The following is a 27,022-nucleotide window of genomic DNA, read 5'->3' on the forward strand; positions in this document are numbered from 1 at the left end:
ATGTGCATGTAAATGCCATTATGTTAAACATTTACGCATGTAGTAGATGGATAAATGTTAATGCCTAAGTTATTGAATTGCCCCCAATATGGACACCTCTTTGGATTTCTCAGATAGATGTAGATGTCCTGTTTTAAAACCAGGCCGTACATGTACAAGTTTTTCAGCCTGATAGTTCAGACAGATAGCTACATACGTTCTTCACAGAGACGTCCCATCCATCCCTCTACACAGGAACATGCATTGGGCCTCTGACAGACGCCACCATTCTGACAAGGAAATCTGCAAACAGCTGCAACATAACAAAACCAGCAATAAATGGATTATCATCTGGATGGGAGGAATAATGAGACCCCAGAGAATGAAAGGAATCTAAAATATACATTTAAAGCCACAAACCTTACTGTTTTAAATTCCCAATAACCCTACTGACGACAGAAGTAATTAAACTTCTCTATGATCAGCGTATTTAATGCAACTTTAAAGTTCTGAAACTGATGAGTGCAGTTAATTACATTTGGATGTATTTTAATTCTTCTGGAAGTCAAAGTACTAGGGTACTCTGTTTAAAAGTAAAATAATTTTTGCAAGTCTGGTAAGGATTGTTATCTTCAAGCTTGGCCCAATAGTTCAGCAGCAGTGCTGCATACTACCATGCAGGCGACCCATGTATAGACCCAAAATCTGGCTTCTCTTCCTTAGGCTATTTGTGTTAGGATTCTTCCGAAGCAGCATTCACTGTCCCAGTGGAAAGACAGTCTCTCTCCTCCCACAATAATGACATCTGAAAAAGGTGTGAGCAAATCTAAATAAATAAAATCTGTTGAGCAGACTTAGGGTTCACACATCCTGGGTTTTGGAAAGAGCCTCGGTCTATGGTTCCAGCTAAGGATACTCACTGTGTTGGCTGTAAAGTATAAAAATGGGGAAACCCGTGGTAGACATTGAAGGGTCATATACTGACACATGTGACTGATTTTCTGTATATTTTTTAGTGTAGGTATAGTGAGAACAAAAGAAAAGGGAAGACTGTGAAAATATTAAATATTTACAGTTTATGCTAATGCATAAAACTTCCAACACACTGTGCACACACACAGTCTAAACTGAATAGTACATCACATCTACCACCAACAGTGTACAAATGAACAAGCATTGAGGAACTATTAGTCTTCCAAAACCACAGAGTCTGGAGATTGTCAAAGACAGCAAAATCTTATCAGAAGGGCCACCAAAAAGAAAACTAAAAAGTTTAATTAATGCTTCTCTCTCAGAAAGAGTAGCAAGCTCCATTTTGCCACATGCCTATACAATACACCCAGGGCTGGCTTAAGGAGTTGTGCAATCATGTGCCAATGTTTGTTTTTTTTTAAGCCCCATCTTTGGGCCAATTGTGCTAGGAGCCATGCGGATGGGGTAAAATTTCAGCCACAACAGTCACAAGCTTGAATTAAGACGCACCTCCCTTAACTCAGCCCGCAAATACATGCATAATATCTGGCTGTTTAGCAATTGAAATGGCCAGATATTATCCATATATTTTTGAAAATATAAGAATAGACTGACATTGGCCTTTGAATTTTGATCACAAACAGTAGAGTATAATTATTCATTGAGATAGGGCTTTCTCTGACCAGCCAATAAAATTCTTCTTATACAAGGTGCAGAGTAGAATTTACAACTTTACAACTCAACGTACAAAAAAAGATTCTGATTCTGTTGTCTCATCTCTGACAGTAATAAACTCCACCTACTGCCAGACAATGTCCTGCTTATAATCGAAAGAGAAAAACGCCTATATTGCGACCCAAATCGGGAGATGGGCATCTTTCTTCCATGGGCGCCCAAATCGGTATAATCGAAAAGCCGATTTTGGGCGTTTCCAACTGCAATCCGTCACGGAAATGGGTAAAGTTGACGGGGGGGGGGGGGGGGGGAGGTCAGAGGCGTGGTGAAGGCAGAACTGGGGCGTGGTTATCGGCCGAGGAGAGATGGGCGTCTTAATAGAAAAAAAAGGCGTTTTTACCGCGATTTTGGGTCACTTTTTTTGGACCCTTTTTTTTCACGAACAAGTCCCAAAAAAGTGCCCCAACTGCCCAGATGACCACTGGAGGGAATCAGGGATGACCTCCCCGGACTCCCCCAGTGGTCACTAACCCCATCCCACCAAAAAAAAACCCACTTTAAAAACTTTTTTCCAGCCTCTATGCCAGCCTCAAATGCCGTACCCACCTCTATGACAGCAGAATGTGTTCTATCCTGTGACAGCCTTTCCCTGGTTCTGATGTGGCTCTCGGGTGAGTGTGACACCTTTTCTGTTATGCGCACTGCAGAGTCACATCAGCAATGCTGATGGCGCCATGATTCCACTAGCTTGTGGCAAATGCTCACGATGTTGGTAGTTGGTAGGCTCTAGTCCCATGGTGCTTTTCCCCCTGCTTACTGGGTCAGAGTGTGCCCTGTCTTGTTTCTGGTAGTCCATGAGGTAGTGGCCATTTTTGTAAGCCAGTTTTAGATTACTTTCACGTGTTAGCCACGTTACAGAACTTAGTTCTTCCCTTGAATGTGGTTGAAAGAGGGCATTGTACAGCGTTCTGCCAGCTCGGACCTACTGCTCATCTCAGTACCAGCGAGACTCGTTGCCAGTGGGGCACAACCTCTGATCTGCAGTTAACTGTGAGTAAGCGTGCTTATTCCAATAAAGGACGTTTTCGGAGAGATTAGTCTTCAGGTGTCAACTGGTGTGCCAATGTTATATAGCAGCAACAAGTCCTAGAGGCCTGCATGTATGCAGGTCCCTGGAGCACTTTTAGTGGGTACCGCAGTGCACGTCAGCCAGGTGGACCCAGGCCCATCCCCCCCTACCTGTAACACTTGTGCTGGTAAATGGGAGGTCTCCAAAACCCACTGTACCCACATGTAGGTGTCCCCTTCACCCCTAAGAGCTATGGTAGTGTTGTACATTTGTGGGTAGTGGGTTTTGGGGGAGGGGGGTTGGGTGCTCAGCACCCATGGTAAGGGAGCTATGCATGTGGGAGCTGTTTCTGAAGTCCACCGCACTGACCTCTAGGGTGCCCAGTTGGTGTCCTGGCATATCAGGGGGGCCAGTGTACTATGAATCCTGGCCCCTCCAATGACCAAATGGCTCAGATTAGGACGTTTTTGAGCTGGGCGTTTTTAGTTTCCATTATCACTAAAAAAAACAAACGCCCAGCTCAAAAACGTCCATTTTTTCGAAAATACGGTCTGTCCCGCCTCTTCACGTACCCGTTTTCGGACATAGACGCCCATGGAGATAGGCGTTCACATTCGATTATGTCCCTCTGTGTGAACCAACAAAAACCTTGCAAGCAAATGTTCGGAAGCTTATCATACCATCAGGGGCATAGCTACCATTGAGCGAGCCCAGCAAAATACTCAGGGCTGCTCAATGGTAGGGGCCGCCTGCTATTGCATTCTCCCTCTCCATCCCTCCTGCTTCCGGGTCTAGCCCCCACACCCCCATCAGTCTTCCAAACACTGCAGTGTGTCATCGGCAGAGGCAGTGTTGAAAGCTACCGCTCTCTTGCTGGCAGCCTTTCCTCTGCACATGCCACCCACTGGAAATTGAGGCCCAGATGCATCAATGAAATGTAAAACAACCGAAAACGTAAAAGTCATTAACGTTTTAGAAAAAACGATGGCTGCACTAAAAAAACAAGTCGCACATATTTGGTGCGGTATTCTAAAGTAGGATGCATCAAAGAATCGTTAAAGTGGTGTAATCCCCGCAAGCGGTAGAGGAAACACATGCGCACTGCACGCATTGCAAAAACGTCAAAACAAAACAAAAGCAAAACAAACACGTCCTTTATGGACGGTCTTGCCCCCCCCCGCCCCGCCCAAGGTCGCCGCTGCTCCTCGCTCCCCCCTGCATAAAATTGTGACTTTTATAGGCAGCCCCGGCCCCCCTCTCTCCCTCCCTTCCTCTCTTTCTGCTGTATTAGAAAAAAACAGCTCCCGCCATCCTCCGTCCCGTGCCCCGCCACCCCCCCAGAGGTTGTCGCCGCCGTTTCCCCCTCCACCGGGCCCCCTCCATCTTACCGGGCCCGTGCAGCGCCTCTCACCTCTGTGTGAAGGCGCTGCACGGGCAAGAAGAACAGCTGATGCCTCTTTGCGGAGTCTTCGGACGTCCCTCCTTTCCTTCTGGGCCCTTCCCCGTCTGACATAAGTAACCTACGTAGGTTACTTACGTCAGACAAGGGCGGGCCCAGGAGGAAAGGAGGGACTTCCTTTCCTCCTGGGCCCGCCCCCGTCTGACGTCCAAATCGGTATAATCGAAACCTGATTTTGGACGTCTCCAACTGCAGTCCATCGCAAGACGTCCAAATTTCAAGGGGGCATGTCGGAGGCGTAGCAAAGGCGGGACTTGGGCTTGCCTAACACTTGGACTTTCTTGACCCATAATCGCAAAAGTAAGGACGTCCCTGATGAACACTTGGACGTTTTCACCCGGATGTGTTTTTTTTACGAATAATACACAAAAAGGTGCCCAAAATGACCAGATGACCTCCCATTACTCCCCCAGTGGTCACTAACCCCCTCCCACCCTCAAAAAACATCTTTAAAAATATGTCATGCCAGCCTCTATGCTAGCCTCAGATGTCATACTCAGGTCCATGACAGCACATGCAGGTCCAGGGAGCAGTTTTAGTGGGTGAGTGCACTTCAGACAGGCGGACCCAGCACCACCACCCCCACCTGTTACGTTTGTGGAGGAAACAGCGAGCCCTCCAAAACCCACCACAAACCCACATCTAGGTGCCCCCTTCACCCGTAAGGGCTATGGTAGTGGTGTACAGTTGTGGGTAGTGGGCTTTGGGGGGTTCAGCACACAAGCTAAGGGAGTTATGTTCCTGGGAGCATTTTATGAAGTCCACTGCAGTGCCCCCTAGGGTGCCCGGTTGGTGTCCTGGCGTGTCAGGGGGACCAGTGCACTACAAATGTTGGCTCCTCCCACATTCAAATGGCTTGCATTTGGACATTTTTGGTTTCGAAAATCGCCATAAGTCAAGGACGTCTAAATCTAGGGACGTCCAAATTTAAGGATTTGGACGTCTCTGATGGTATTTTCGAAATGAAAGATGGACGTCCATCTTTTCTCAAAAATACAGTTTTCCCCGCCCCTGGATTTCGACGTTTTGCAAAGACATCCAAATTGCAACTTGGACGTTTCTTTCGAAAATGCCCCTCTTTGTCTCGCAAACTCTCCATAGCTATTTGTCATTTTGTTTCAGTAAGTGCCTATTCTTATCTCTCAGGGTTGTAAATTGGTAGAATTGGATAAAGATGTGCAGAATGGTAGGAGTGGAAGTGCAAGCTCCCACTACAGTAAAGGATGGAGCCAACGAGGCAGGCTTTTGAGCCCTTAAGCTCATGCATCCTGAATATGAGGTTAACCACTGGGCTGAAAACAAACGTTTTAACTGATTTATGGGAAAAGTGACACCTAGGGATGGATGTAGCTACCAGGGGCGTAGCCAGACAGCCAATTTTGGGTGGGCGTGAGTCCAAGGTGGGTGGGCATGGAATTCATGCCCTCCCCCCGTCCCTAGCCCCCCTCTGCTCCATCCCTCCCTCCATCTGCAAGCCCACAATATTAAATACCTGAGCAGGAGGGGATCTACAAGCCCCGCCAGCTGAAGATTTCCTCCTGTTCAGACAGTCAGCCCTCTTCTAAACAAGCCAGCAGCACTTTCCTTGAGCTGATGCCACGGCCAGCACGCTGTGCATGCATGAAAACTAAGCATGTGAAGAGGGGCTGGTGTTGGTTTCAGCTCGAGGCAAGTGCTGCCAGCTGCCGTTTGAAAGAGCACTGGCTGCCTGAGAAGGAGGAAATCTTCAGCTGACGGGGTTTGAGGACCTCTGCAAGCCATAGCAAGAGTGCACAATTTTGGGTGGGCCACAGTCCAAATAGGGTGGGCCCTGGCCCACCCAGGCCCACCCATGGCTATGCCACTGGTAGCTACTATTCAAAACCACATTGAAGATGTATGCAAAGGGTAATTCGTAAATAAGCTGTGTGAAACTGAGAAATTAAGTTACAGGACAAAATCTGTATGAAACTCAGTAAGATCAGTTTTCCAGAATTCATAAAGAGAATTTCGCTTTCATAGGTTCACTCCTGTGACGAAACAGAAAGTAACCTGGTACAGCACATTCATGCTTCTGGTCAGGTAAAACATTAGTCTACGAAAAATATGTTTATACCCTATTGTGTTTGTATGATGTGTTATAATTTATATAAATTTGAATACAACTTCACCCTACTTTGAAGTTTCAAGTGAAAGGTGAGTAGTCAGAAGCTGATAAATAATATAAACAGCATGAATTTGGTGACTATAGCATCACATGACCTGAATTAACTCATGCTTATCAGTAAAACAATAAAACTGGGCAGCCCATATGAGTAATGTCACCTTCACTGAGTGTTGCAAGGAACAACTTTTCATTTGTATTGTAAAAGCAGTTGGCAAGTCAGTTGCATTGAGGATGAGGAGAAGGAGAAGGAAAAGAAAAAGAAAAAGAATGAGATATGAGGGAGGTAGAAAGATTTCAAGGCTTAACAAGAGGCACAGAAAGCAAAACTGTACTTCTATGTTTCCTAGGAAGTAATATTTGGTATCATAAAAGCATTGCTTTAAACTGTCCCCTCACAAGTTTCCTGCACCACTGAGAACAAGTTCATTAGAAAGTAAATCATTAATACATCATGCATGTTGGTTTATGGTTTATTAGGTATTTATTATAATGCCTTTAGAGAACCACATCAAAGCATGAGACTGCATTGTATGTGAAAGCTGGCTACTCTCAGGAATGTAATCACAATACATTTTTAAAATAACTTGTTTTATTTTAAAATTGAATAGAATTGTGTCATTCTCATTATAATAAATGTTTTTTTTGTTTGTTTTGGGGTGGTTTGTTCTACACGCAGGTTCAACAGATAGTGACATGGAGAAATGACAAGAATAGGATGGAAACCCATGAAGCAGGGAGCCCGGGTTCTACCTGCCCACACAAAACTGATTTTACAAGACCTGAGTCTCCTGCTATCTGGAATGATTTGGGACCTGCTGTCTACCTTTTCCCATCGTTTCACAAAGGACGTTTCCAGCAGTAAGTGTAAGTAATAAATCTCTCAAGAGTCTATTTCTTTCAAACTTTTTATTTTGTTTTGAATCATTTGCAAAAGTTAACCATACAACATAACATTATGTCATTTCTGTACAACATGCACCCCCTCTATAAGGCTGCTGATCACTGAAGACCTCTTTTTAGTGTACACTTCACACAACCTGTCAATCTAACATAAACTGAGATGTTAGGGGATAACAAAAAAGAATGTGTTTCTTGGTTTTCTCCCCCCCCCCCCCCCCCAACTCAGTTTAGTCTTTCAACAATTTCAGTAAATAGCCTAAATGGAAATAGTTGTAAATCTTCTTGTAGGCAGCCACTGTAGCCACATAGAAGGTAATTAAATAAAGGGACACTTATGTGAAGCCTATTCTATAAAGGAAAGTAGGCACCTAATTTCCTTTACAGAATACTAGTGTAGTAGTGAAATACACATGCATATTTTAGGTGCAACAACTTACACCAGCCATAGAGCTGGTATAAATGCTCACATCTAGATTGCTAAAAAGCATGTGTAAATTATGGTATTCTAAAATTTTTGCACATACCTGTGTGCGCTGAACATGCTCTGCCCATGTGTATGCCCACTTTCAAACTATCTGCCATCACATTTAGGTGCAATTTCATAGAATATCATGCGGTCAGAATATGGATATTTTCATGCATATGTGCATAAACATACCACTTGTCTTGTGGAACTGATTGTGATGTTGCTGACTGGAAGTGATCTGATTGTCTTTGCCTGATTGTCATCTGTGTGGACAGTGGTCTGTTCTTGGCTACTTATTATTCCCCTGCTTGGTGTCCTGCCCTTATTTCCCTTGTGGACTCCTCCTTCAAATACACTTTTTTCAATACCCAACCCTTCTCCTCCCACCCCAGCTGTGCCCCTCTTAAACGTCCTGTGTCTGCTATCCTTGCCCTAGGATGTGTGTCTGGTTGGTTGCACCTCTGCTGCTTGGTTATTTATAGATGTGTATGTGTGTGTGTGAGATTGTGACTCATTATGTGTTTGGTTGCTCCTATAATGCAGCCAGAGGGCTTTCTCAAGGTGGAGAAAGCCAGGAGGCAGAAGCGAGCTGAACAAATGGTTTGTGCAGGCTATACTGTATGAGGCACTGTAGGGGTAGGTCCCTGTGTCTCCCTTGCTGGTCTTGGCCTATACAAGCCTATGACATCTTGTTACTAGAAGATGGCTGCTGCAAACCTCTGACCTGCACTTCTCTGTGTCAGAGTCAGCTTCAGTTTGTGGAAAATCACTGACAGGCTTGCTGAAGCCAAGGACACTCTGTGCTCCAATTATTCCCCTTCTATCTCGGAGATGATGAGAAGGGAGGCATGCCTGGCACCAGAAGTTACCACTTCCAAGGTCACAAAGAAAAAAAACAAGAACTCTTTTTGCCCATGCACAGGACGGTACAAGAGGATAATTGGTATCACCTGACTGAGAGGCGCTGGAAGAGCGGGAAGAGTTGGGGAGTTAGTTAGTCGGAATCCTTGGAAGAAGGTGGAGGTGGAAAGAAGACCAGTGACCTAAGAAGGTCCACTAACTGATGAACTGTGTATCTGGAAGAGTACCGTGTGGTTCAGCTACCTACAAGGTGTGACCTGTGCCTTTGCTGACTGCTGCAGAGTGCCTGTCGTGGCTCTGACGAAGACTCGCTGATCTCTCAGCTTGAGTCTGGGAAGTAACCTGTGCTACTCCTGAGAGGCGTCCCCGGAGGTTGCCTGGTGAGAGACACAGTGATCTATCTCCTATTAGTCTGGGTTAGCGAGTGGTGATTACCTGAGCAGCTGCTAATTACCATACTACCTCGTAACATAGTTATTGCATTCTAATCAGTTGTGCAAGTTTATCTAGCAACCAGTAAGAAATGTGTGTAGTGTGAGAATATAGTTGTAAGAATTACTGCCAGTATTTTTGTTCAGCCAAAGCTTTGCCAAATTTCTATTTTGTATATCTTTTTTTATATTATCCATAATAAAGCTAATATATATATCAGCCTGATTTCTCAGCTCTCTCTCTGACTGAAATAGTGGCATGTAGGGCCATAGCCAAGGTTTTCCCCTTCCCCTAGACAGAGAACAGAATATTTTGCTTGTGGATAGTTCTGTTGGGAAACCTTGTTTCAGGTAATTTATTATCTGGGAAATCCGCCTACAGCACACCAGGCTCAGAGGAGGGCAATGAGAAGGCATCCATATTAGAGATTTATAGGACCTAATTCTTAAATTTCAAAGATGACCTATGCCTCACCAGGTTCATTTTGATAAGGTTTCCATCCAGCATCTCTGCCAGGAGCTACAGCCTCTCCTCTGCTCTACCACACAGAGTGGTCATCTCATACTGGTCCACCACAGCCCTTGCCTTTTTCATCCCTGGCAGTTTCCAGTATGAGTTGGCTGCCACCATATGCCTTAGCCAGTTTGCCATCTTACAATGCCTCCCAGATTCTGAGGACCTTTCTAATCCCACCTTTGGCTACATATCCTTTTCTCAGTGTGTGCAGCAAGGGCTGCAAACTATGATCCAATTATATAAACTGGCTCAGTTCACATCTGTCTCAAGGGTCACAGATTGCAAAATATGCCAATAAGGCCCTCACAAGGGAGACAGTGGACCTACCACAACAAAAAGGCCTTTTACTCCTTCAGTATATTTAGAGTAAGAATGAATGCAGTGCTCATAATCTCCTTCCTCTTCCCACCTCTTCAATTGAAAGAACATAAAAATAACCATAGTGGGACAGACCAATGGTCCGTCCATCTAGCCCAGTATTCTGTTTCCAACAGTGGCCAATCCAGGTCACAAGTACCTAGCAGAAACCCAAACAGTAGCAACATTCCATGCTACCAATCCCAGGGCAAGCAGTAGCTTCCCCATGTCTGTATCAATAGCAGACTATGGACTTTGCCTCAAGGAACTTGTCCAAACCTATTTTAACCCCAGGTTCTTGACTAGTCTAGGGTTGAGGAATGCTACAGAAGGAGAAATTAGGTCTTACCTGCTAATTTTATTTCCTTTGCTCCCATCAGCCTAGTCCAGAAATCTGCCCTATCTGATATTCAAAGCGTTTTAACCAGCCAGACCTTTTTTTAAACTCAGATATGCTAACCGATGTCACCACATCCTCCGGCAATGAGTTCTAGTGCTTAGGTATTCTTTGAGTGAAAAAATATTTCCTCCTATTTATTATAAAAGTATTTCCATGAAACTTCATTGAGTGTTCCCTAGTCTTTGTACTGTTTGAAAGAGTAAAAAATCGATCCACTTCTACTCATTCTACACCATTTTGTAGACCTCAGTCATATCTTCCCTCAGCTGTCTCTTTTCCAAGCTGAAGAGCCCTAACTTCTTTAGCCTTTCTTCATATGAGAGAAGTTCTATCCCCTTTATCATTTTGATCGCTCTTCTGTGAACCTTTTCTAATTCTGCTATATCTTTTTCTAAATATGGCGACCAGAACTGAACACAATATTCTAGATGAGGTTGCACCATAGAATGATACAGAGGCATTATAGTATTCTTGGTCTTATTTACCATCCCTTTCATTATAATTCCTACCATCCTGTTTGCTTTTTTGGCTACATTAATATGGTTCATTTATATAATTTTTTTTAGATTAAAGAGAAGAAAAGTCCAGTACTGCACACAGTAAACATGACAATATGTTTGCTTATCATTAGCCAATGAAAATCTTAAAAAAATAGCAGACATACTATCAAAGCATCCAACCCCACTAATCAATCTAATGGCATCTATTGTAGCTTGTTTTCTATGAAGACTGTTTAGAATTTTCTTCCTTTTAATGGGGGAAGAAATTCCCCCTACATTCCAAGAAAAGATTTTAAATACCACTAAGTAATTCCCCTAGAGTAAAACAGTATCATAGGGATGATAGTAGTCAAAACAGGGAGATGTCGCTCCAGCCTCCAACATCCCAACCACCGCAGATTATGCGAGTGATACTAGGTAAACCATCATGTACCAGAAGGAACAGCTCTAAATCCAAAAATAACGATTTCAGAAGATTAGAGCGCTAGCATAGAAGTGCTGCCATACAAAACAACATTATAACCATTAAAAATCCCACTATTCCCCCACCCTTCCTCCACCAAACAACCTCCCTCTAACCAAACTCCCCAACTACCCCTTCCCCTCGCAACTCTCCCCACCAACCAATTGCCTTCCAAGAGGGCCAAGTCACTAGGATGCTTTGCCCCCTCCTCCATCAAGGATGAAAAATTGAAGAATACAGAGAAACAAGAGAGATACAGAGGAAGAAGAAAAAAAAAAATCCTAAACAGAAATATACTGGTCAGTCCCCCATGTTAAAAGAACTCATGTAGCAGCAATCACCATATCATCATAAAGTACAGGGTACTGCCCAACTACAATTGTCCAGAAGGCTGACAGATAATGGCAAACCATGAAAAAAAGGGGTAGACAGCTTAAACAACAGTGCTCCGTTTCATCCCAAATGTTAAATGAGCACATTCAGGAGCAGTCATTGTTGCAACAGAAAGTAAAAAGCACTCCCAGTCCTGCTTGTCCAGAAAGCAATGATGGGTAATGAAAATACTAAAGTAAATGGGGAATAGGGGTGGGGGAAGAGAAAAAGGGGGGGGGGGGGGGGGGGAGAAAGAAAAAGATGACCATCTCCTCCAACTGTAACAGTGAAGATGCAGAGATGCCCAGCTGTAAACACCCTATATGCGTCTCATCGTCATCCTTAAAGCTACAGAACTTCCATGCTGAGACTGCTTATGTGGCGTTATAGATTACCTCCAGTAAGTTTTTGTCTCAAGTTACAGAACTGCTTTGCAGTGAGTACTTGACTGGAGTCTCAGTATTTGCTTGCTGTGGCTCCTGCTTAAAGCCACAGAACCTTCTTGCTGAGACTGCCTAAGGTTAATGACCCTCTTCCTTGAGAGTGCCTGTTTGTTAATGCAGTCTCCCATCGGTGATCTCCTGCCAGAAATCTCAGAACTTTACTGCTGTGAGAACATGACTGACTTCAGAACCTCCTTGCAGCTAGTGCCTTCCTGGGGTTAGAGAACTGCCCTTGCTGTAAATCTGCCTTGTTCACCTGGCTACTTTTTTTGAGCTTCCAGCTGCGGTGCCTGCCTGAGTGCCTTGCCTAGAACTTCCCATCAGCATTGGTGCTTGTGTGGAGTAAGTCTTCTCGGCCGCCCGCACCTGGGGGCTCAACTCCTAAGGAACGGCAATTGGTTGTGTGAAGCTGTCTGGGGTTTGTCAGTAGTCCATAGTCCGTCTGGGCTAGGACCTGAACTCACTTTTCCCGCACTGGCATGCAATTCTTGCCTGCCTGTTGACCAGCACTGCAACAGATTGCTAAAGCCACGAGTTCCTCCAAAAAACCCAGATCTAGCTCAGGCATTGCAACAGCAGCAAAACCAGTTGCAACATTTTTCAGGAGTCCTCCAAGATGTATGCACTCTGTCGTCAGCTCTCTGAGCTTCGCCTCCTAGACCTTCCTCTCCTGCTCTGGCACAATCTGCCCCAATGTGAATTCCCAATCCTCCACGTTTTGATGGGAACCCTCAAGCCTGTAGAGGCTTTCTAAACCAATGCCAAGTGCACTTTGAATTAGAGCTTGGGAATTTTCCATAGATCATATCAAAGACACCTACACTGTTTCTCTTCTCTCTGGATGAGCCCTGGCCTGAGCATCTCCTCTTTGGGAGCAACGGGATCCCATTTTTTCAGATTTGACTGCCTTCCTATGACAATTTCGCCTGGTATTTGATGAACGTGGATGACCCTCATCCGCTGCTACAGATATTCTGCATCTCCAGAAAGGCTGTCTCTCAGAGTGGGTGATTATGCTATCCGATTCCGCACACTAGCCGCAGAATTAAACGGGTATCAAGATGCCATGGTAGCAGTCTTTTGGCAAGGCCTGGATGGAAGAATAAAAGATGAATTAGAGGGTTGAGATTTACCCCCTAGCCTTGACGAACTTATCACCCTGTGGATTCGGATCGATGTCCGCTTTCAAGAGAGAGAGGCAATTCATCAGGTTTCACTTTGCAAGGACAATCACTGTCTCCTTCCAATGAAAGACATATGACTAAGTCGGAGTCTTCTGAAGAAACTATGATGGTTGGACACTCTAGACTCTCAGATGAGGAAAGATGCAACAGAAGGAACGATAAGATGTGTATGTATTGTGGTGACGACGGTCACTTTGTTATTAAGTGTCCACTGAAGCCAGGAAACCGGAAGGCCTAAAGTCTTTTGGGGAGATGACGTTAGGCCAACTTGCGCCATCTCCAACTTCTCTCTGCTGTATACCTGTGCAATTGCTATCTGGACCCACAAGTATCCATGTTTCCACTCTTATTGACTCCAAAGCGGCGGGGAATTTTCTGGATGCTGATCTGGTCCGAAAGTACAAGAGCTCCACGACACCATTGGCCTCAGCCCTTAAAATATTGTCCATACAAGGTGAACACTTACCAGGTCATGTCACCAGATCCACTGTGCCCCTGTTGCTTCAGGTCGGTGCCCTGCATCATGAAACTCTTCAATTTTATATATTACCTAGATCCATTCATCCTGTGGTATTGGGTCTTCCGTGGCTCCGCCAGCACTCTCCTCAGTTTGACTGGACACATCATGAGATCACTGCTTGGGGACCCAACTGTTTCCACTCTTCTCTCAAGCCAGTGCTACCTGTTAATACCTCTCTTCCTGAAATCCAGCCCCCTCTGCCCGGTCTCCCTATTATCTATCAGGATTTCAAAGATGTGTTTTGCAAGAAGCGAGCTGATAAACTACTTCCGCATTGAAGTTTCGATTGTGCTTTCTGCCTCCTTCCCGGAAAGATGCCCCCACAGGGGCGAGTCTACACCCTGTCCAGACCGGAGACGCAAGCCTTAACAGAGTACATTCATGAAAATCTACAAAAAGGGTTTATTTGTCCTTCTACGTCTGTGGCGGGAGCCAGCTTCTTTTTTGTGGAGAAGAAAGATGGAGGCCTTCGGCCCTTTATTGATTATCGAGGGCTGAACGTTATCACTATTAAAAATCACTATCCTCTCTCTCTCATCTCAGAGTTTTTTGAACGGCTTCAAGGAGCCCAAATCTTTACTAAGCTGGATCTCAGAGGAGCTTATAATCTTGCTATATTCCCCCTTATTTTGAGCACCAGTGCCTTTTCTTTTGTTTTATGTATGGTCTCCAAGACTACTCTCATCTCCCCATGAAAGGCTGCTACATTAATATGGTTTATTTATATAATTGTTTTTTTTAGATTAAAGAGAAGAAAAGTCCAGGACTGCACACAGTAAACATGACAATCATCTACTACTTTATATTTAAAGACAACAAAAATCAATGATAGCTTACTCCAGTGATTTTTTTTTGGCTTGGTGTTTCAAAAATGCATTATTCCAAATTATTAAAACCTTTTAAGTGATCAGGGACAGTGAAGTGCATACCACAATAGATTAACTGCAATCTGCTAATGGTTTAGAGTCTGCAGCAAAGATATACTTTGGCTTCTACAATTTCCAGTATAATGTCGCTGCATTCATGAAAATTAGTTTGTTTGTGAGTGTGTGTGTGTATCAATATATATAAAGGGAGGAAGAAGAATGTATATATATCTAAAGTCTCTATTTATATAATGATTGGAATTTATTAATTGCCTTTCTTAAGAGATTCATCTAAAGTGGTATGCAAATAAGAGGCAGTAATTCTATAGAGGGCACCAACATTTAGGCAACAAGGACGCATTCAAATGAAAAAATTACCTGCACATATGTGTGTAAGTGCCAATATTACAGCTACATGCTGCTCTATAAGATGATGTCTACATGATGTAATGTAATGTGTAGTATGAAGGGGTTTTACACATGGGGGAAGTCTGGGAAGAGGTGGGTGGGGCAGAGTTACATGTGTAAATAATCTAGGTGTGTGAATTTATATCAGATCTATAGGTGGTCACATCTAAATTGTGTGTGCATTTGCACTGCTGTGCTAGTATTCCATGAAGGAAAGTAAGCACCTCTTTATAGAATTACCCTCTGACATTCTGGGGGTACTTTTGTAGAAAGGGAATGGGACTTGATAAACCACCTTTCTGTGTTTTTTTCAACTACATTCAAAGTGGTTTACATTAGTATACACAGGTACTTATTTGTACCTGGATAGAGGATGTTCTGTGGGTAAAGCCCATTTTATATATTGAATTGCTCCAATTAATTGTAACAGACATCTTTGAGCACACTTCAGTCACCTTTAAATCCTGGTTTATTAGGTGTATTGAACACTGATGAGCTAAATCAATTTTCACTTGGTTTCTCTTTGCATTTATTCTCACACAAAATTGAAGGAAAGTAAGATCTGTCCAACTGTGAATGTGGTAAAACAAAACCTGAAGGGGATTTTGCTCAAGGGGAGGGTGGGAACACCTGAACAGATTCAGAAAACGTTTTGGAGGTTTCTGAGCTCTGGGAGAGTAGACTGCTTGTTTTCATCCAGTGATGTGCCAGTTTTATAGCTATAGCGATTCAGCTTGTCAGTACTTTGTTATTGTTCAAACTCATTGCATGCTGAGTGCTATACTACAAAAGATGGAATCCTACACAGAAATCTTGTGCTACTACAGTTTGGATGCTAAGCCATAGTAATGCAGAAACATAGAAACATAAAAAACGAAGGCAGATAAAGACCATATCTAGTCTCCATACCATCTAATATCCATTCTCTCCCTTAGGGGTCCTATGTACTTGTTCAAAGTTTTCTTGAATTCAAATACTGGCCCCGATCCACAAAGCTTACCATGCTGGGAACATTTGCTTTAGAAACATTATTGAGTGAGTAATGCACAAAGGGGTTTTCCATGGCTCTAACCAGTGCCATTTGCAGCCACTGAGAACCCCATACAAATGTATTACAATGAGCTCATTTGTATTCTAATGAGCATTCTGGATGCACACCTCCAGAGCTCCTAGTTCTAAGGAGCTAATTTTACAGATGCTCTGGAGTTGTCAGAAGAGGAAGGAAACACAAAGAGGCAGATGCAAAGGATGCCTGCTTATGTTCTCTACCTCTCCCCTCCTGACTCCCCCCAAGCAAGAATGGTCCTAGCAGCTTAGTAACCCCCACCATACCTTCCTGACCCCCCCGCACCAATCAAGAATGGCCCAGGTGGCCTTGTGGCTCCCCCTCGCACCCTCCTGGCATCTCCCTGCACCAATCAAGAATGGCCCTAGTGGCTTAGTGATCCCCCCCCTGTCTCATACCTTCTTAAAAGGTTGGAGGCAGGGGGCAGGAGCAACATCTCCTCTCTTCTGCTTTGGGCCCTACCACTTCCAAAATGGCAGCGCTCAGCCAAGCCCGGTGCATCCTGGGATGCACTGAGTGGGGCTACGTGCTATACTTAGCCCTGTCCAGTGCATCCCAGGGGGATATAAAATATTGAGTGGAGTGGAACAGGTAGATGCGAATTGCTTGTTTACTCTTTCCAAAAATTCTAGGACTAGGGGGCTTGAAATGAAGCTACTAAGTAGTAAATTTAAAACAAACCAGAGAAAATATTTATTCACTCAACATGTAATTAAACTCTGGAATTTGTTGTCAGGTACAAGCAGTTAGCTTAGCAGGCTTTTAAAAAGGTTTGGATAATTTCCTAAAAGAAAAAAAGTCCACAAGCCATTATTAAGATGGACTTATTTTTAGGATAAGCAGCATAAATCCAGGTACTTGTGACCTAGAGTGGCCACTATTGGAAACAGGTACTGGGCTTGATGGACCTTTGGTTTGTCCCAGTATGGCAATGCTTATGTTCTTATGGGAGCTGTTTTGGGGGGGGCTTGGAAGACTGCTAATGGCCCTGCAAAGGTAACCGGGTACTGGCTGATATTCAGACTGGTGCCCAGATGCTTTCACCGCATAAAGTTATGACAGTCTTTTTTCTATCCTAACTTTATGCAGTTGCTCAGCCAGTTAGAAAATTGAAAATCTCTGCTAACTGCTAGCTTTCCGTACTGTCCTGTCTCCTCCTTAACTCCATATCTGCACCAAACTAGCTGGTTTTGGCAAGGGTGGTTAGAGGGGATATTTAGCGGTACTGTCCAGTTAAGTGCCACTGAATATCCCTGGTCAGCCCTGGACAGGTCATTTAAATGGCCAGGAGCTTAAAACACTTTGAATATTAACCTCCTTAAGATCATCATATATGATCACACCCAAGTCTCGTTCCTCTTTTGGGCAACAGAAGTACTTCACCCCCTAAACTGTATCACTCCCTTGGGTTTTTGCAGGCCAAATGCATGACCTTGAATTTTTTAGAATTAAATCTTAGCTGCCAAATTCTGGACCATTCTTCAAGTTTCACTCCATATGCTATCCACACCATCAGGGGTGTCTACTCTATTGCAAACTTTGGCATTATCCTCGAACAGTCAAACCTTACCAGTAACCAGATAGCGCCTCTGCAATATCGCTTACAAAAAGGTTAAAAAGAACCAGTCCAAGAACCGATCCTTGAAGCATACCACTTGCAACATCCCTCCATTTACCATTACCCTTTGTCACCTTCCACTCAACCAGTTCTAACCCAGTCAATCACTTTAGGGCCCATACCAAGGGCATTCAGTTTATTTTTAAAAGTTGTCTATATGGAACTGTATCAAAGGCTTTGCTAAAATCTAAGTACACCACATCCAGCACTCTCCCTTGATCCAACTCTCTGGTCATCCAGTCAAAGAAATTAATCAGATTTGTTTGACAAGACCTGTCTCTGGTAAAACATTCTGCCTCCGGTTCTGCAATCCATTGCATTCCAGAAACTATTCTATGTTTCAGAAGTGTTTCTATTAATTTATTTACTACAGAGGTCAGATTAACCGGCCTGTAGTTCCCAACCTCCTCCTTACTTCCACTTTTGTGGAGAGGGGGACAAATGAAGGGCAAAGCATTGGCTACTACCCTTCATAAAAAAAAAAAAAAGAATGAAACTGGCAAATGCTGAAAGGTTAGGAGGGTAATTTTGTAACAGGATGCCTATTTTGTTGTGGCAGAAATATGCATATGTTATGCCCATTTCATAAAGGGAATTTATGTGCTTATCTGCTTTTAGTGGAGTGGAGGAGTAGCCTAGTGTTAGTGCAGCAGATTGGATCCTGGCAAACTGTGTTCAATTCCCACTGCAGCTCCTTGTGACCCTGGGCAAGTCACTTACATAGTAACATAGTAGATGACGGCAGAAAAAGACCTGCATGGTCCATCCAGTCTGCCCAATAAGACAAACTCATATGTGCTACTTTTTGTGTATACCTTGATTTGTACCTGTCCTTTTCAGGGCACAGACCGCATAAGTCTGCCCAGCATTATCCCCGCCTCCCAACCACCAGCCCCGCCTCCCACCAGCGGCTCTGGCACAGACCGTATAAGTCTGCCCAGCACCATCCCCGCCTCCCGCCACCGGCTCTGCCACTTAACTCTCCATTGCCTCAGGTACAAAATAAATTCCTGTATATAATAAGTAAACCACTTTGAATGTAGTTGCAAAAACCACAGAAAGGTGGTATAATCCCCCCCCCCCTTTTTTCAAGACGTGCCAATACTCTATTATATCTACTCTAAGGCACAAATGTTTCAGCAAAGTTTATGCAGTTCTCATGTATTTTATAACATACATGTTGAAATTCAAACTCCTGGGAACTCCAAGATTCATTCTAGGTAAAAGTATGCACATAGAGGCAGTTCTATAACAGGGTATCTCCATGTAGGCACCCTGGTAACATGGGGTGAAAGCTTATTCTGTAGGGACATTTGGGCGTCCAAGTGTCCTTACAGAATACTAATGTAAACCTGGTATTCGTGCGTCTACAATTAGGCACTCACAGCTGCCAAAGAGCTGGCATATTTGGGAGTGCCTAAGTGTAGCTGGGACATGGGCAACTTATAGTATTATATAAGCTCTGCTTAGGCTTTCTCATAAGAAAACTCCCCCTTACAAACATGTGCTAAGCACTGGAGCATGTATTTGTAGAATACCAATTAGGCACTCTACTGGCATTTTCACACTTAGGTGTGAAAACATCAGGTGCACAATTGGCAGGTAATATAAGTAACATGTTACAGAATTGCCCTTTAAGAGGCTGCTGGGTGCATACTTTTATTTTTGTTACATTTGTACCCTGCACTTTCCCACTAATGGCAGGCTCAATGTGGCTTACATGGGGCAATGGAGGGTTAAGTGACTTGCCCAGAGTCACAAGGAGCTGCCTGTGCCTGAAGTGGGAATTGAACTCAGTTCTTCAGTTCCCCAGAACCAAAGTCCACCACCCTAACCACTAGGCCACTCCTCCACACACACCTATAGCCCAAACAATTTTATAAATTCCAATTTCTGTATGTAAAACACTGGTTTACTTGCAGAAATGGCTTATACATTTACCTCCTTAGAGAGCTTGGTCACAGAGTAGTCTTTTATTAGATGTTATAACCTATAAAATGAAAGGAATAACTGGAATGATGTAACTAGTTGCTAAAGGTTTCTTATGTCATACATTTCTATAATTTAAAAAGTCTGTTTCTTATTTTTCGCTGCTCCCCTCCCCTTCTTTGATCCTTCAGATGTCCTTTGAAGCACCACCAGTCACTGTGTCCTTCACATAATACAATTGTTCAAATACAGCTAGGGGACATTTCAACTAAGCCAGGAGTAGGTGAGGCCGTCGGCTCATTTCAAGCAAGATATTTATTTTTAAATTTTTGACAAAAAATTTCTAACTGCTCCTTTCTAATTATAACTTAGCTGGAACCAGGACTGAGATCCGGTGCCATAAGCCTACAATTGTAATTCTTCAGGGATATACATCTCCATCTTCCCTCCTACCCCAACCCTCCACAATACCAAAGGCCTGAAGTGCGACTTGGCAAACAGAAAAATCCTGAACACATCACAGCTTCCTGCACAAAAAGTACAATATAAGTATCACTTACTGGTTCCTACAGTGATGTGTTTGTTCCTCCTAGAAACTGATTGCAGACTTGTTTTGGGATGGATAAGTAATCACTCAACTCCTACTTAGTTTTTGGCATGATCCCTTTGTGTGATGCAAGACCACAGTATTTTTTTAAAGTCGGTATCAAAGCAATTTAACCAGCCAGTAATGGCTCCTGGCCGGTTAAATTGCTTATTCGGGGCTAACTGGTCATTTTCAGCAGCACTTAACCTGTTAGTGCCACTGAAAATAACTGGTAAGTGACTCAAAACTGGCTATTTTGGAGGTATTCTGGGGGTGGAGCTGGTTACATGCTGATATTCATCACTTAACTGGCCAGGTTAACCACATAAATAGGACCGCATAAAAGTCAGTCCTATTTTAGTAACCCATAGCCAGTTAAGTGCTGTACATTGCATCTAACCAGCTATATGTTAGCTGTCTCCGCAAACCGGGAAATTCAATGCCGGTGCCTGGACATGGCCCAGCATTAAATTTCCAGGTTTAGTGCCGGCGGCAGTCAACAAATGCTGATAGCTGCTGGCTGAATATCGGGTCCTTAAATTTTTGTGTGCTTGTGTGTGTTAAGAGGCTGTCGCATCTACCATACTTTAAAATATTTTGAGATAGATACTTTTTTGGTATGGTATTATCCTTCAAAAGTTTTTTTTTGTTCTTGTGGTCAAATGGCCATCTTTGGCAGCACTTGGCCACACCTGGCCTGTTTTAAAATAGTGGCTGGCTGTGTCCTTCAAACCATCTCTGCTGACTAACATAGGTGATACAAACTCTAGGTTGGACTACATCCACTCTCTGAACTTGTAACTGTGGAAATACTTTACTCCTACTATATATCCATTGAGTTACTTTAGGTCTTGTTACATATGGCAAATCCTGAGTAGATTTTGGAGGATATTCTATTTATTTGAAAGGAAGTTTACTGCTAACAAAGTTGAAAAATAGTGTGATAGTATTTATTAGCCATGGTGGTCAGTGTTTCTTTAAGCACTGGCTGGCAGCAGCTAAATTAGACCTGGATATTCAGTGCAGACCCAATCTGGGTATCAGCACTGAACACTGAAGGCTAGGGCAGCCACCAGAAGTTACCCGGATACTGCTGATATTCAAAGGCAGTACCTGGATAGCTACCTAATTAACTTGGAACCGCCTTTTTTCTGACTTAAGTTAACCGGACAGTTATATAATATTGTCTCATATGTTACCCAGCAGGACTCAAATATTCAGGCCTCTTTCCCTCCAGCGGATTCAATAGTGCTGTACTTTTCTTCTAAGTTGAATCACTTTGAAACTCATCAACTTCTGCTTCAACTGGGTTGTCCACAATTTGTGATTAATTTCCCAAGCTAGATGACTGCTTAATTGCTCCTTCCTCTACCTGGAGCTTCTTTTCTTTGCCCTCTCTGACTCATTTACTTATAATCTTAATTCAATGAGACTCACTACCTGTGCGCTTGACTCATTGCCATCTAGTTGGCTTTGACTACTTATTCATAGGGACTTGTAACAGTAAGGACAATAAGAACCAATAACACTAATAGCCAAAACAGATCTGTTGTGAAGGGGCAGCCTAGAACAAAAAAGAATGGGCCTAGGATGGTGGAGTTGGATTCTAGACTCCAAACAAATTCTACATGACTGTCTAACCAAACCGGCTACTGTTTTAGGTATTCCGATCAAGACAGTAATGAGAAGTGAATGTGTGGACTGAAGACCATGTTGCAGCTCTACAAATCCCCTCAATAGAGGCCAATTTCAAGTGGGCTACTGACTCAGTCATGGTTCTGACATTGTGAGCTATGACATGACCCTATAGAATCAGTCCAGCCTGGTCATTAAGTGAGGGAGATAAAGTCTGCTAGCCAATTGAATAAGGTGTATTTACCAACGGCTGCCCCCATCCTATCTAGATCAAAAGAAATAAAAAGCTGGGTGGACTGTCTATAGGCTTTAGTCTCTCTCTGACCATCATTTGATAACTTTCACACTTAAACACCCTCCTCCCCAGTCCCGTCCAATCTTAACCAATACATTTAGGAATCTTCAGGCTATTGACCCTTCTACTCTGTCCTCCAATGCTTCAAATCTCCTCTCTACCACTATCCAGCTCATTTTCGAAAGTGATCGCCGGCCATTTTCCGACATAAATCGGGAGATGGCTAGCGATCTCGGAAAAGCGGCCAAATCGGTATAATTGAAAGCCGCTTTTTTGGCAACATTGCCGCTTTCCTGTCACCGGCCAAAGTTCAAAGGGGCGTGTCGGCGGAGAAGCAAAGGCGGGACATGGGCGGGCATGGGCGTGGCTACCGGATGGCCGGCTTTCGGCAATAATGGAAAAAAAAGCGGCGATAAGCAGTATATCGCCGGGTTTACTTGGTCCTTTTATTTTCACGACCAAGCCTCAAAAAGGTGCCCCAACTGACCAGATAACCACTGGAGGGAATGGGGGATGACCTCCCCATACTCCCCCAGTGGTCACCAACCCCCTCCCATACTAAAACAATAAAACTAAAAACCTTTTTTGCCAGCCTGTATGCCAGCCTCAAATGCCGTACCCCCCTCCATGACAGTAGAATGTGTTGTATCCTCCGACAGCCTTTCCCTGGTTGCGATGTGGCTCTTGGGTGAGTGTGACACCTTTTGTGTTAGGTGCCCTGCAGAGTCACATCAGCAATGCATTGTGGTGGGTGTAGGGTACTGGGCTCTACTCCCATGGTGCTTTTCCCCCCTGCTAACTGGGTCAGAGTGTGCCCTGTTTTGTTTCCGGTAGTTCATGAGGTAGTGGCCATTTTTGTAAGCCAGTTTTAGATTCCTTTCATGTGTCACCCATGTTAGAGAACTTAGCTATTACCTTGAATGTTGCTGAAAGAGGGCATTGTACACCATTCTGCCAGCTCTGAGCTACTGCTAATCTCAGTACCAGGGAGACTCTTTGAAAGTGGGGCACAACCTCTGATCTGCAGTTAACTGTGAGTAAATGTGCTTATTCAAATAAAGGACTTTTTCAAAGAGATTAGTCTTCAGGTGTCAACTGGTGTGCCAAGGTTATACAGCAGCAACAAGTCCTAGAGGCCTGCGTGTATGCAGGTCCCTGGAGCACTTTCAGTGGGTACCGCAGTGCACTTAAGGCAGGCGGACCTAGGCCCATCCTCCCCCCCCCCCCCCCACCTGTAAGACTTGTGCTGGTAATGGAAGCCCTCCAAAACCTACTGTACCCACATGTAGTTGCCCCCCTCACCCCTAAGAGCTTTGGTAGTGTTGTACATTTGTGGGTAGTGGGTTTTAGGGGGGGGGGTTGGGGGGCTCAGCACCCAAAGTAAGGGAGCTATGCATGTGGGAGGTTTTTCTGAAGTCCACCGCACTGACCCCTAGGGTGCCCAGCTGGTGTCCTGGCATGTCAGGGGGACCAGTGCGCTACAAATGCTGGCTCCTCCCATGACCAAATACCTTGGATTTCGCTGGGTTGGAGATGGCCGGCATTTGTTTCCATTATCACTGAAAAACAAACCCGGCCATCTCAAACTTGGCGAACTCCAAGGCATTTGGCCGGGCTAAACCGTATTATCGAAAAAAAAGATGGCCGGCCATCTTTTCGATAATACGGTTCCGGCCAGCTGTAGCGCCACCGCCAACATAGATCACGGCGATCTATTTGGCCGGCAACGTTCGATTATGCCCCTCCACGTTATCCAAGTCTGTCAATGAGGCTGTCTCTTCCTATAATACTATTCTGTCCTCTGCTCTGGATACTTTCGCTCCTCCCATGCCCTGTTCTGTAAAATGTACCAAACCCCAGCCTTGACTGACCTCTAGAATCCGCTACCTACATTCCTGTGCCTGGTCTGCAGAACGCCTTTGGCTGAAATCCTGTGCCCATGCTGACTTCATACATTTCAAATTCTTGCTGACGTCCTTCCAGTCTGCTCTTTTACTTGCCAAACAGGACTATTACATCCAGTTGACAAATTCTCTTGGCTCAAACCCTCAACGTCTCTTTGCCACACTGAACTCTCTCCTCAAAGTGCCTTCACCTCCAACTCCCCCTTCACTTTCTCCCCAGATTCTGGCTGAGTTCTTTCATGATAAGGTTCACAAGATTAAACTTGAATTCTCAACCAGATCAGCTCCACCTCTCCTTCCCTTAGTCCATTCTCTCAACCCTCCAACCTTTGCCTCCTTTTCTTCCTTTTCTGAAACTACACATCTTCTTTCCTCCTCAAAACTAACTACCTGTTCCTCTGATCCTATTCCCACCCATCTACTTAACACTATCTCTCCTACTGTCATCCCTTTTATCTGTCATATCCTCAATCTTTCACTGTCCACTGCGACTGTTCCTGATGCCTTCAAACATGCCGTAGTCACACCACTCCTTAAAAAACCTTCATTAGACCCTACCTGTCCTTCCAACTATCGCCCCATCTCCCTCCTCCCTTTCCTATCCAAGATACTTGAATGTGCTGCTCACCGCCGTTGCCTTGACTTTCTTTCATCTCAAGCTATTCTTGATCCACTTCAATCTGGCTTTCGCCCCCTTCATTCAACTGAAACAGCGCTTGCTAAAGTCTCCAATGATCTGTTCCTGGCCAGATCCAAAGGTCTCTATTCTATCCTCATCCTTCTCGATCTATCTGCTGCTTTTGACACTGTTGATCACAGCCTACTCCTTGATACGCTGTCCTCACTTGGATTTCAGGGCTCTGTTCTTTCCTGGTTTTCTTCTTATCTCTCCCAGCGTACGTTTAGTGTATACTCTAGTGGATCCTCCTCTACTTCTATCCCACTGTCAGTTGGTGTACCTCAGGGATCCGTCCTGGGACCTCTTCTTTTCTCCATCTATACTTCTTCCCTTGGTACTCTGATCTCATCCCATGGTTTTCAGTATCATCTTTACGCTGTTGCAGTGGCGTAGCCAGACCTGACATTTTGGGTGGGCCCAGAGTTAATATGGGTGGGCACTGTGTATATAGGTATGAGTAGTGTTTCTTGGGATACTACAAAATTATGCTTTAGAATGCACTTGATGATGGATTTCTAAGTAGTGTACCCAACAGCTGTACTGCAGAGCCCACCTGCACCCAGAAACCCACCTACATAAAATTTTAACCTGGGCACTGCAGACCATCCCCACCCAAAAAAACCACCATCTGTTTAAAATTTAACCTGAACACTATTAAAATTTATTGTTGGTGGGTTTCTAGGTGGGGGTGGGCTCTTCACTGCCTAGGATAAAAGTATATTTAATGATTAAATATACCATTCTTTGCCCTAGGCAATGAAAAGTTCACCCTCCACCCAGAAGCCTACCAGTCTGCTTACTTAGTCAGTTAGCAGACTGAATACTGTCGCTAACTAGTTAAGTACTGACTCCGCCCACAGACTACCTGTACACTAACCAGGCAGTCCAGGGATGGTTAATCCTGATACTCAGTGTCACTGTTCGGTTAAGTGCCACTAAATATCAGCAAGCAGATAGGCAAAAGTGATTTAAATGTGCAAGAGGCCTGTCTGATAAAATTGCTTTGAATATGAATCCCATAATATATTTTAAATTATTTTTATAATTGTCATTTTACCTCTGCAGACTGGTGGTTGAGACCAAGTTTGATTGTCTAAGCAGACACTTCTGATGGAACCTTCTAGCATGTATCCACTGAAGCAAGAATATGTCACCATGTCTCCATACTGATGGAATATACCACGAATGATTCCATTCTCTATATGACGAGGAGGCCCACAAGAGACTTCTGCAATTAGAATTAAAAAATCTCAGTAGTCTTGTTAGTCCAGGAGAAAACTGGATTCTTTGCAGGTTCCAATACCTTATATAGGATCATTATGCAAATTATCCAGAAGTAGTGTTGGACATAAACTTTTGAAGTCACACAGGTTCTTCTTCAACTAAATCACACCTGAAGAAGGGACCTGTGTGATGCAATATCATTTGTTGATAATTCTTATTTTGGCCTAATAAAAGGTATCACAATCCTTATTTTTGGAGAGAGTGCATATCTGTGAATGTCCACTTGCCTAGAATCTATTTTGTGGGCTGGATATATAGCCTAGTGGTTAGAACAACAGGCTAAGAACCAGGAAGACTAGGAAATCTAAGCATGTCAAATTTCACTGACATACTCTGTGATTTTAGGCAAGTCACTTCACCCTCTATTGCAGTAGGTACAAACTTAGGGATAGATTTGCTAACTTGCATTGGTGCTCCTTGTTGTTACTTAACACACATTATTAGTAAACTAGTAAAAAAGGCCAGTTTCTGACACAAATGAAACGGGCGCTAGCAAGGTTTTCCTCGGAGTGTGTATGTTTGAGAGAGTGTATGTGAGAGTGACTGTGTGTGAGAGAGTGAATGTGCGAGTGTGTGTGTGTGTGTGAGAGAGAGAGAGAGTGAGTCTGGTTGCGAGTGTGTCTGTGAGAGAGAGAGAGAGTCTGGTTGTGAGTGTGTCTGTGAGAGAGAGAGTGTGTGTGTGAGAATGAGAGTGTGTACAATGTGAGACACAGTGAGAGAGAGAGAGAGAGAGAGAGAGAGAGAGAGAGAGTGTGTTTCACACATATACAGTGTGTGCGAGAGAGAGAGAGTGTGTGTGTGAGACACAGACTCTCTGTGAGACTGAGTGTATGAGACCAAGAGAGTGTGTGAGTGACTGTGTGACACATAGAGAGTGAATTTGATACAGTGTGAGACATAGAGTGTGTGAGAGACAGTGTATGAGAGTGAGAGAGAGAAAGACATTGACTGTGAGAGAGAGAGAGAGAGTGTGTGTGTGACAGAGATACCTCCCCCCCCTCTGGTGTCAGGCTCCCCCTCCCTTCCTCTCTCTGGTGT

At 44.0% G+C, this 27,022-nt stretch overlaps 1 protein-coding gene and 1 long non-coding RNA gene across 4 annotated transcripts in view; one reads left to right on the plus strand and one right to left on the minus strand.

The window, feature by feature from the left end:
- Positions 1 to 27,022, minus strand: part of SVEP1 (sushi, von Willebrand factor type A, EGF and pentraxin domain containing 1) — a 538,231-nt gene that overhangs the window by 20,310 nt on the left and 490,899 nt on the right. For all 3 annotated transcript variants that reach the window (XM_030193745.1, XM_030193746.1, XM_030193744.1), the window contains 2 exons: positions 25,758 to 25,928; positions 197 to 292 (listed from right to left, as the gene is read on the minus strand). In XM_030193745.1, coding sequence (XP_030049605.1) covers positions 197 to 292; positions 25,758 to 25,928 — 267 coding nt within the window. The remainder of the gene's footprint in view (positions 1 to 196; positions 293 to 25,757; positions 25,929 to 27,022) is intronic.
- Positions 6,804 to 25,848, plus strand: LOC115463338. Its single transcript, XR_003941026.1, has 3 exons — positions 6,804 to 6,857; positions 6,977 to 7,158; positions 25,766 to 25,848. It is a non-coding gene; the product is annotated as an uncharacterized LOC115463338 (long non-coding RNA).

Source organism: Microcaecilia unicolor, chromosome 2, assembly GCF_901765095.1.
Source record: "Microcaecilia unicolor chromosome 2, aMicUni1.1, whole genome shotgun sequence".
Classification (NCBI taxonomy): Eukaryota; Metazoa; Chordata; class Amphibia; order Gymnophiona; family Siphonopidae; genus Microcaecilia; species Microcaecilia unicolor.